The sequence below is a fragment of the Stylophora pistillata genome, chromosome 8 (genome assembly GCF_964205215.1).
Source record: "Stylophora pistillata chromosome 8, jaStyPist1.2, whole genome shotgun sequence".
NCBI classification, from domain to species: domain Eukaryota; kingdom Metazoa; phylum Cnidaria; class Anthozoa; order Scleractinia; family Pocilloporidae; genus Stylophora; species Stylophora pistillata.
The window spans coordinates 30341192-30352896 of record NC_142526.1 but is presented as its reverse complement, the minus strand read 5'-3'; the positions used below and the strand labels follow the sequence as shown (position 1 = coordinate 30352896).

The 11705-nt window shown below is 38.1% G+C and overlaps 2 protein-coding genes across 2 annotated transcripts; both read right to left on the bottom strand.

Moving 5' to 3' along the window:
- Positions 1-944: 944 nt before the first annotated feature.
- On the bottom strand, positions 945-4495 carry LOC111322509 (uncharacterized). Its single transcript, XM_088731063.1, has 3 exons — positions 3985-4495; positions 2416-2611; positions 945-1983 (listed from the first exon to the last, which is right to left on the bottom strand). The coding sequence occupies exons 1-3, from the start codon at positions 4253-4255 to the stop codon at positions 1743-1745; spliced, it is 708 nt and encodes a 235-aa protein (XP_088587189.1). The 5' UTR covers positions 4256-4495; the 3' UTR covers positions 945-1742.
- A 3202-nt stretch (positions 4496-7697) lies between these two features.
- Positions 7698-11668, bottom strand: LOC111322522 (F-box only protein 21). Its single transcript, XM_088731065.1, has 5 exons — positions 11328-11668; positions 10258-10549; positions 9966-10007; positions 9563-9673; positions 7698-8008 (listed from the first exon to the last, which is right to left on the bottom strand). The coding sequence occupies exons 1-5, from the start codon at positions 11435-11437 to the stop codon at positions 7913-7915; spliced, it is 651 nt and encodes a 216-aa protein (XP_088587191.1). The 5' UTR covers positions 11438-11668; the 3' UTR covers positions 7698-7912.
- Positions 11669-11705: the final 37 nt, after the last annotated feature.

Sequence of the window (11705 nt, the reverse complement as noted above, 5' to 3'; positions counted from 1 at the left end):
ATCGCCTTAGAGAATCATAGTGTCGTTGACTCGAGAGCTTTTTCTGTCACGTTTAAGATCTGGATATCCATTCTTTTCCAGGCAGAGTATTCTATAGCATTGTTACTTTACATTCTGAATTCCACAAGGTCTAACTCGATAGAAAATCAACGAAAAATCCGACCTGAAAATTTTGAGGGTCGGCCGCGGCCGCGTGGACGCCATATTTTCAAATTTGACCATTTAGTGAAGACGCATTGAATAATGCCCCTCTAGTACCCCCTAAAGTCAACAAAATATATGCGCAAACAACGGATTCTGATAGGCTTATTGATCTCCAAACTATAGAGGAAGTTTGGGGACAAAACTCCACTTAGTAAGGGAGGTAGGGGGGAAAGCGTTCTCGCGCGAGGCGATCGCGAGGTTCGGGCAGTTCAGGTGTCAATGTGATATAATAGTAATAATACACAATAGTAATAATACACAATAGTAACATAATTATAATATAATAGTAATAATGTCTAATAGTAATATAATTATAATAATAATATAATAATAATAGTAATATATAATATATAATTAACAATTATTCCACAAGCAGGTGTTGGATATGAGATGATAGTAATAATGTCTAATAGTAATATAATTATAATAATAATATAATTATAATAGTAATATATAATATATAATTAACAATTATTCCACAAGCGGGTGTTGGATATGAGATGATAGATAGCCAATGAGACGCGTAGCACCGAGTTGGCTATAATCATCTCGTATCCAACAAGCGCGAGTGGAATAATTGTTTTATTAAAAATGCCCCCAAGAAATTATCATTCTGTGAGAAGAAACCGGATTTTTTAGCTCCCTTTTGATTTTAAGCTGACGTGTACGATTACCATATTTGTAGATTATGGTATATTGGCTCATATACCATAATGGCTAAGCCAATAAAAAGTCTTGAATTGCATTATCCAATGATCCAGTTTTTAATAATATATAATAGTATAATAATATATTATAATATATAATAGTAATATAATTATAAAATGTTAAAATGATCAATATTAATGTTCACAATAACAATAAAATCAGTAAACAATATTAATGTTTACTGATTATAATAGTAATAATAATAATTATAATGATAATAATAATAATAATAATAATAATAATAATAATAATAATAAAACTAATGATAGCTCCAAGGTGCCTGCATCAGATGATCTCTACTTCCAGCAGTGAGGATCAATGTTAAGAATAAAAAGATGGGATATTTATCATCTAGATGTAAATGTAAAAGTTACAATGAAATCACAGTGCATATGGGCACAGGCTAAACAGAGCATAAAAAGAATAAGTTCCTTTTTCATGCCACGCAGTCTGTTCAATGACTTTTTCTCTCTTCTCTACAGTCATCATCCAGAGAGCAACCAAATAAGAGTTGCAAGAAATCAAGCAAATGTAAACAGAAGGGTTGAAAAACTCTGTGGACAGTTTATGGTCAGACTTTGAATGACTTAATATACAGTGCCTTGCTACTAAATGTATAATATTTCCTTTTTGGGGGGGGGGGACAGTATGTACAATCTTCTAACAACAATACAATTGATTTTCAAAACTTGGAATTAGAGACATAATCTTAGCTTACACTTCTCGCTTGCTTGCAAATTCTGATTTTCACAAAAATTGACGAAACCAACAAAGTCAACTCGCCCTCTTGTGTGATTTGTGACCAATTAGAAATAAGTATTCAGAAGTTCTTAAATTTTTACTTTCTTGGCATGTTTATCAAAGTCTTTCTTGTTCAGTTTATAGGCCCAGTGTTGAAGAGTTTGTCGAACAACAGGTGACACAGCAAAGTTGTCATAAGCACAACCACTTCGAACACACTTGGAAATTAGGTTATTTCGCCAACGACCCTTGTCTCCAGTACAATTCTTCCATCGGTCCACCTGCCGTTGATCATCTTCTGTGCGCCGGCCAAGGTAAAATCTGCAATACCTACCAGGGAAACCAATTTGGAATTGTTTTCACTTTCTCAGAAGTTCTTATTCTAGCTAGGACAGATGAAAAAAACTTGCCCAGCCTACCTTGTTTACTTTTCTTTCCATTTGTTATTCATTGAACATGAGGAATCGAACTAAGATCTCTAGATTCCCCCTCTAAGTCCACTAAGCTACAGAGAAGTCTATAGCGAGCCAGGTCATTGCCAAAAACATTGTTGGGGGAAATAGAATAAGAAAGATGGTACATTTTGAGCTTGCTAATAAGAAAAAGAAACATTTCAACATGCTTGTATACAAATACATTAGTATTAAAATTACCTCTCTTGGGTGATTATGGTAGGATATGACAATTTCATTGACCAATCAAAGTGCAAGTATCTCAATAATTACGTGAGTAATAAATAAAGCCTTGCCTCATTAAACTCACCATTGAAACCAGCCATATGGATCTTGTTTGCGAATCCAGCCAGAAGATTCCCACATTTCTAAACTGCCTCCACATTTCACCTTGTATGTATTGACATCATTACGATACACAGATGATGTCACCTGTGTTTTGATGCTAAGTCCTTGAAACCAATCTGAAGGAAATTCTTTGTAAACATCAGAGGAATATTTCTGACCTGCAAACAAAAAATGGTTTTGAAAATGAAAAATGAAAAGAATACTTTAGCAAAGATAATGTTTCTTCAATCCTGATGATTAACTTGAATCCAGCAACACACTGAGTGTTTTGAGTTATACCACTCTAAAATTTCCACTTTACACTAGGCAAATTTTTTTTTCTTTTTTTGGTGGAAATCATGGTGTTCTCAAACTTCACCTATTTGCAGGGATCTCTCTTACATAAAGCATAACTTATTTTTGTGGTTTGGATAACATAATCACCCTGCCTAATTTTTTTACTTAACAGGCAGTCTGAAGCAGTCAACTCTCTCCTAAGCAGACACCCTCAGGAATAAGAAAGTAGAACTGTACACCTGTGAGTATTAGGGACCTTAGGCAGTCAGGATGGTAATGCCAGGGAAGACCTCAACTAAAAAATGAATTTTTACTTTTAATTAGAATGGTTGTGTGTGTTTACTGTCTCGTATGGCACCACACCTCAACTTCAGCCTAATTAACTTATAAAAGTAGCATTGAGTTCCAAACGGAAATTAAAATAATTTGCCGTCGTGGTTTCCATTCACAGATAATGCAAATTTTGGTGATTTCACGTTGATGTTTTGCAAAGGATGGCTAAGAAATGTACAAAGTGTTAAAAGGCACTTGCTGAGCTATTGTGCTACCAATTAGATCTTTTGTTTTTCCACTTTCTCATGGCCATTGCCATCATGGTTTGCTTAAGTTCCCTATTATTCCCATAAGTGGACACCCAAGGAAAATAAGGTTGATGTCCACTTGAAGGACTGAGTGTTATGTTGGACTCACCAAATGGAAGTGGTTATCTAACTCTATAAAGGCTGATAGTTTCGAAAGAAACTGTTTGGGGCTGCGTCGGTGGGAGTAACGAAATAATTTGGATATATCAACAAAGTTGAAATGGTAAATTCGCCACCGTAATCATTACGGTGGCGAATTTACCATTTCAACTTTGTTGATATATCCAAATTATATCTAACTCTATACCCTTCCAATTTAGTGAATAATTGTTAAATATTTACACACTTAATCTAATTGGGTATGAAAAGAGGGGAAAATGAAAGCCAGTGTGAAAGAACCCTTGATACAATTAAATTTTCAAAACCAATCCAGGGCTCGACTCTAACTTTTCAACTTACTAGCCAAGTGGCTAGTGACATCATGGATGTTACAACAATTTCAGTTTGTTTACTATCCAGATTGGACAGTGTAAATCGAAAACCACTAGCCAAAACTGAATTTCAACTAGCCTGTGTCTAGTTGGCTACCGTTAGTGTCGAGCCCTGCCAATCAGAAACGAAAAAATCTCAAAGTTAGACTGTTAAAAATAAGCTTCAATTCAAATAAATTTCACCTGTGACACTGGAATGGATGGGTCGAAAGTATGTTCCTCCAAAGCTTCCAGCCTGAAGAACTTCTTTGGGAGTCAAATTTGGCTTAAAGTCCGGAAAATCAGGGAATGACAATTTGCCATGTTTGTCTCGTTTTGGAACTGAATGGACGTTTGTTTTTGCTGTTGAACTCTCTCCTTGTTTTGCAGTTCCCTTTGATTTACTGGCAGATTTCTGTCTCTTACTCGGTGTGCTTGCCTCAAGCTTGGTTGATAATGCTCGTTTTCGTGCCATAGTGAACGTGAATATGGAGCCAAAGGTAAAATAACGCGTACACAGCTTTCCAGTCGGACAAGGCCAAAACTGAATTATGGCGTAAACATAATTTGTTTGATGAATTTGTAGCCAGGCCAGGCTGTCCACCCAAGCATGGTAGCCTGGAGACTAATTCATTTGGCTGGTAGTTGATGTGCGCGTCACCGTTTCCGGTAAAACAGAATATTCACCGGTCAGTTTTTATCTGAAATGGCCGTTTTTATTGTGTATGCGTGGTAACGTGTGCGTGCACGTGCGTATGCATATGTACACAAACGCTCGTGTTCACGTATGAGCGTGCGCGTATATGCGCGTGCGCCCGCATGGGTGTGCGCGCGCACGTTAGCACATTGGTGTATACGCCCGCGAGCGCGTATGCGCATATACTTGTATGCACGTATGCATGTATGAGTATATGCTTGTGCGTGTGCTTGAGTCAGGACAAGAAACTTACAATTAATTGAAAACGTGACTTATTTTTCTCATTTTTAGTAGTAGAACGCGAAGCTTTAGAAGATTGTTATCTTGATCTTCCAGAAATCGTTAAAAAAGTTAAGTTGTATTTATTTTCCTCTTGATAGATCAATTGATATGTATTCAGTTATATAGTTTAATGTATCAGTATTCAGTAATTTTCCCTCAAAACTGTTGTCATTTAATGTTAGTAATATCACTAGTTTATCAGTAGTCTTTAGCTTATTCTAGCTCTGAATTATCTAAACACATATGGACACTGAAGGACAATAACAAACCTTTCAAGCTAACGTGGAAAATCATCAAACAATACAAACCGTACAACAACATTACTAAGAAATGTAATTTATGTCTTTCTGAAAAATTCAGGATGATATCTAAAAAGGAACTTTGCAGTCTAAACAAGCGAAATGAGCTAGCAAGTTCATGCAGACCACTTTCATAAATAGCTGCTGGATTAATATTCTTTTGTTTAAATTTAAATCTGCCTTGGTGGCCTCGTTCTCCAGTACAAAATTCAAAAGAATACACTATCTCAAGCGAGGCCACCCTGGCAAATTTAAATTTAAACAAAAGAATATTAATCGGGTAGCCATTTATGAAAGTGGTCTATAGAAGTAGATTCCCCCATTAAGAACTTGGATCAATGTTACTATAAGTAGTGTCGGCCGACATGGCAACCGACATGTTGACCGACATGTTGGTCGACAGTTGGTCGACAGTCGGTCAATAGTCAGTTGACAGTCAGTCGATAGTCGGTCGACATGTCAGTCAATATGTCGACTGATATATGTTTGCCGATAGTCAGTCGACATATCGGTAGACAGTCGGTCAACATTTGGCCGACACTTGGCCGACACTCGGTTGACACTTGGCCGATGCTTCACCGATACTTCACTGACACTTAATCATATACCTGAAAGTTTATGCCTTCAAATCAAATTTTTCTTCAAATCAAGTTTTTCAATACTGACACTGCAACAATACACAACAACATGAGCCACATTCAAACTATATTTACCGATAAAGTTCAGACACTTGACCGATAGACTACCAACACTCGGCTGACAGACCACTGACAGTTGACCGATATTCCACCGACACTTGACCGATATTCCACCGAGACGCGACACTCATCCATCGGTCAACAGTCGGTCGACATATCGACCGACATGTCGACCAACTATCTTCCGACTGTCGACCGACCTGTCAACCGACTGTCGACCGACATGTCGGTCGACATGTCGGTCGCCATGTCGGTCGCCATGTCGGTCGCCATGTCGGCCGACAGTACCTATAGTAAAATTGATCCAAGTACCTCATAATAAAGTGACAATCTGAAATTATACACACCAGTCACATGACTTATATGGAAAAGTAGCGTTGTTTTTATATCTCTTAACAACCATGTTCCAGCTTTTATAACCAGCTATTGTAATTTAATGGTCAATCGTTGAAATTACATGATGAGTGTGGTCATAATTTTGACCATACGAAACAGAGCTGTCGTAATAAAACGATGAACTACCTCTGAAGTTTTGAAGCAGTTTGTTATAATTGTGTGTATGTATGTATGTATGTATGTATGTATGTACGACTATTGTTAGGGGTCAGTGAGTGAATAAATTAGTGGAATGAGAAGCGTTCGTTGATACCTGTGGGATTTAGACTGCCACTAATTTATTCGTCTTTTTCTCGTTGCCATGTTCCCACCAATCACATAGGTAGCTCCTTTTCCATCTTTAAAAGCACACACAACCCACAATTCCTCTATTCGCTCCGACAAAGGGCTAACGCTCAAAACGTCAGCTTTTGTAATCATAACGGTGGCCAATTTACCATTTCAACTTTGTTGATATATTCAAATTATTTTGTTACCTCCACCAACGCAGCCCCAAACAGTTTCTTTAGAAACTATCAGCCTTTATTCAGAGAACTATGTCACTGTACAGGTGCACTTGGACCAGATGGCTTTCTGGACCACCTCATGTCAACCCATCCAGCCCGAGACATGGCAGCTTCTTATTCTCTGGGATTGTGCAAACAGGGCCAGATGGGTCATATGATAAAATCACTTATGTTTCTCTCTCTGGACTTAATTTTTGTAGCTTGGCTTGTAGAATGCACAAACCCGACAATGACCTCACTTGGTGCAATTCTCCATCTGTGTAATAGACATATGGAGTTTGGGTGCTGTGCACTCAGGTTTTTCAACAAGGCATAATATCCCTTTTACCAGCAGGCCAGTCCATCCTTGAATGAGCTACCTATTCTAATGCCAGGTGTCCTCTTACATTGGGGGCACTGAACTGGGCAAAATTAAAGGACAAGGAATGATTAGTGAGCTTCCCTGTCTTGCACTCCCACACATAAAAATAATATCTTTCTGAAGGTTATCCTTGAGGAGACAGCTAACAAGCTACAATAGATGAGAAAAACAGGACACAAACCTTTTTTTCTCCTTTTTTTATTTGAACCCTCCCATGTATCTTTTATATACAAAATCCATATTCTAAAAACCTTCTGGACCCATTACAGTATGAATGCAACTGACAGAAAAACACTGCTTTTTGAAATATAATACAGCATTACACGACTCGGGCAGTCAGAGGGCCAATAACTAAAATCAACCAATCAAAATTCCCTATTGCCAGTCAATATTCTCTCAGTATTGGACCGGGCACTGTCCCGAATAGTCCCGAATGATACCGCACTTGTGTCCCTTTGAACTTCAGTCGTATAATAAATCTCTTATTAACCAAGCTTGCTCGGGACCGTACCGGGAGAATATTGGCCCTCGGTCTTTTTTGTACTGACCTCGCTGCGCTCGGTCTGTACTGTCAAGACCTCAGTCCAATATTCTCCCAGTACGGCCCTCCCGCTTGGTTAATAAGATATATGTAATGCACCGAACTGTTTGATAATTTACAAAGAGCAAGAAACAGCATACTTAGTCAATTTTATTAAATATAATAAAAGGGTGATATAGAAATAGAAATTTATTGTGCAAAATACACTGCACATGGTGGTATCAAAAATGACTCGGTTTTGTCCTATAGATTCACCTAACTTTTGACTACCAGCTAATTTTTCCAATGTCCTCTAAACTTTTTTAAACGAGCACAAATGCATATTTTGTATAGTCTTGCCACAGGTAATTATTTATCCATAAGGATAAACTTTCTTGAGCCAAGGTCTTGGTAAATAGCGTGCACCATCAAATTCACCAAAGTATTCCTCAAGTATTGAGTGAACAATCTGCAATTTAAGAAGAAAAAAAACACTGATAAATCTAATCGTTTGTGCAACAGACTGGGTTGTTCAAAGCTGGGTTAAAGTAACCCAAAGGTAAGTGAGAAATCTGATTTCAAATCTAACACTTGAAAAGAAATTCAGTATAATTATGTTTGTCCTAGAATTTGATGATTGGATGCTCTAAAAGAAGAGAGAAAATTATTCCAAAAAGGTTTTTGAACAAAGGAACAAATTAGATTAAAATTTAACCTTGTGTTAGAGCTAATCAGCCTTTGAACAACTGGGCCCTGGGCTCTAGATTGCAAGTCCAAATTGAAGCCCTGGCAGAAACCATTGTGTTGTGTTCATGGGATAGACACTATACACTCAGAATGTCTCCACACAGAAGTACGACTAGGTAAGTGCAAACTTAAGAGGAAACTTATCTAAATGCTGAAGTGGAACCTAACCTGGATTAGAATCCCATCTTTTAACCCTAATCCTAACCCTAACTGCCTCCCATTTAGCTCAATGGATAGAGCGCTGGACTGTTGTGCAGGAGGTCGAGGGTTCGAGCCCCGGCCGAACCAACACTCAGGGTCTTAAAATAATTGAGAAGAATTTTCTGCCTTTCTATAACATCAAGAAATGGTTAGATATTCTACTCTTTTCAGATAGCGACAAATAAATGGAGGTCCCGTCTCCTGCAGGGTTGGGGTGGGAGACGTTAATTTCCCACACACGAGATTACTGTGTGATGGATGTCCTCCCCTGGGTGGGATGGGTGGGTTTACAGAGGGCCATGTGTTAGAAAACTCTTTACTGGGTTAATCATGTATTTACCCTCTTGAAATAAAGAACATTGTATTGTATTGTGTTGTAACCCTAACCCTGGGTATGGCACTACTCTTAGTTGCCTCATTCTAATGAAAGTGGAATAAAGTGCAGCCACATGGGCATCAAGGCTTGGGAATGACTGCATAACAGACGAGGTGCCCTAACTGTAAGCGCACTGGACTGCATGCACAGAGGTGCTGGTTTAAGACTATGCCCAGCTATATATTGTGTCGCATTCTTCAGCAAAACACTTTACTTTCAGCAAGGGTATCAGTGAGTTGTCAGAGAACCAGATGAAAAGTTGGGGGGGGGGGAGGTTAACCTTGCAATGGACTGGCATCCAATTCAAGGGGAAGTAGTAATACTCCTAGTTGCTTCATGTTACAAAAACTGGCATAAGCTCTGGTTGGATGGGGGACTTTGCTTGAGTACAGACTTAACACACCTACCTTATAGGCATCAAGGCTTGAGCAATACATCAATAAAAATACACAAAATTCAGGGATCAACAAATAACACTTAAGAGGAAGCTAAACCAAATAGGAAACTAACCTAGAAAGCAAGAAACCTGGACTTTTCAAATTTACAATACAGAAGCTTTGTAAGTAAAATTTGAACCTTGTACAGAGGTGAGTTGTACCTTTGTGTGAAGTGCAAGTGGTACCTATTTGATTAGAGGTAACCTTGGGTAATTGATTGTGATCTATAACTATATAATGATTTAGTATGTATTTATCATACCTTAGTGTTGGTGATAAGTTCAATATTTTCCTCTGGAACATAGGTAATTTGACTACTGGGGCGATCACGGATGTCCACCAGAATTGCATAATTTGGCATGTTACGCCAGTGCTGAGGAACAGCAAAAAAAATTACATAATTGCATTTTAGTTTTCATCAAAAAATGATTTTACAATATCCAGTTCCTATCAAATCTTTGAATCCTTGAGAGTTTGAAGTTGCTTGAAAAGAAAGAAAATGGGGTTTAGAATCTTTAATCATTGAAACAAGTGGCACTTTGGGAGAAAATCTTCAGATTTGTGTCTCTCTCCCTTGGTGCAAAAATTGCGAATTAAACAATTCCAATTGTTTTTTACTTTTTTTTTCTCATTTTAATTCTTAAAAGAATTAAACTCCAGCCAACCTTCTTATCTCCATGATTTTGCTGCGTCCATGCCTCTGAGGCCTGAAAGAGAAGTTTGTGAGTGGTTGTTAAGAAGCCATACTTGTTTGGGAGAGGATAATGTATCCTTGCTAATTATTGTCTTTCAAAAAAAAAAATGATCAAACAATCCATCAATAATTGATCAACTTCTCTTTTAATTACTTCCCAGGGGAGGTAGACTTCAGTAAGAGAGACAGCTGAATCGTACTCGAGTTTTTCTAGTTCTCAAATGTTACTTTAAGTTACTTGACCAATACACGGTTACACTAACCTTGAGTTTCTCATCCCAGCCAATGATGACTCCACGGTAGTTCCACAATTTATGTCTAATTACTTGGCCCACATGAAATTTCACATGCTTTGGTCTGGGAGTACGAGGAACAGTTGACATTCCAAAGTGTCCATTTTTCTCCTGGAATTTAATAACTTCTTCAGCTGGACATTCACCATCTTCATCTTGCAAAATATTTATCATAGATTGAGTCCAGTTGACAACCATCTCCTGCCATGTGTTCCAATCCAGAATGTAGCCACTACTGAATAGAGTCAGAGGCTTTGATAATCTATTAACAAAACATAAACCTAATTGTACCTTTGGACAAATATTTGCTTATTATACTGTCTGTAAAAAATAATGCACTGACCAGTTTGAAGCTTCAATATTCCCTCCCAGGAAACCCACAGGCATTCAAAATTTTTCTTGCTGCAGGGCTTGGGGATTTTGATTCTTGCCTAGGTGAGGTGGGGAATTTGAATTGGAACTATCAAGTCTTCCCAGCAGAATAAATATGTTTTATCTTTTAATATGGAGGTGATCAGAGGTAAACAGTTCGCTTTCCCAAGCAGATGGCTCAGAAGAGCCATCAAATCCGGCACTCAAATCCAGCACCTGGGTGGGTCATTTGAACAAAACTTTTGCTCTGTGGGGGGCTGGAATTTGAACAAACCAATCTTCAAAAGTTCAAATGCCCATTTGGGGGGGGGGGGGGGGGGGGTTTGGGGAGCCAAAGCCAAACACTAGTCATTACATAAATAATTAAGTAAGAAAATAACAGCAATAAATAATCTGAACAGCTATTTTCTTTGTTTTTAAGCGACCCTTCTCTACTGGAGCAGATAATTCCAGACATATATTTCTCCTCATATATTTCTTTCATAGTTACACACATATATACAGAATTGATCTAAAAAGGAGAAAATGGCAATGAGTTAAAAAAAGATAGACTTTGGCTCAAAATCACAACATCTTTGCACTTAACCGTCCTAAACTTGCATCCATCATTAAAGATACAAAAGGTACGAGTTTCTCCCACCAATTCATGATAGTTCCCATAATCTTACTGTTTGATCAGCTGAGCCCTTTCGCTTGCAGATGGACTAGTCCACTGGCATATCAAATACTGCAATGGCACAGCTAAAAGTAGCAGTAAGAGCTGTAATCCACGAGGCATTTTTGAAAACTTTTGTCCGCTGGGACTGAAGAACTGCACTAATCAGCGCCAACCCTCCATAACAAGGAAGTAAATTTCAACGTCTACTTGCGTGCGAAGGAAAATTTCTTGGTCACACCGACTAGGTATAAGTTGTGTTTAAAAGACGTGTTGGAACAGGAAACCTTTCCAAAACAGTGCAATGTGACTCAATGACTTTTCGAACAACGAATCAATAAACTCCACGAGTAACACAGTTGAGGGAATCGTCCTCGGTACCAAGCCCTAT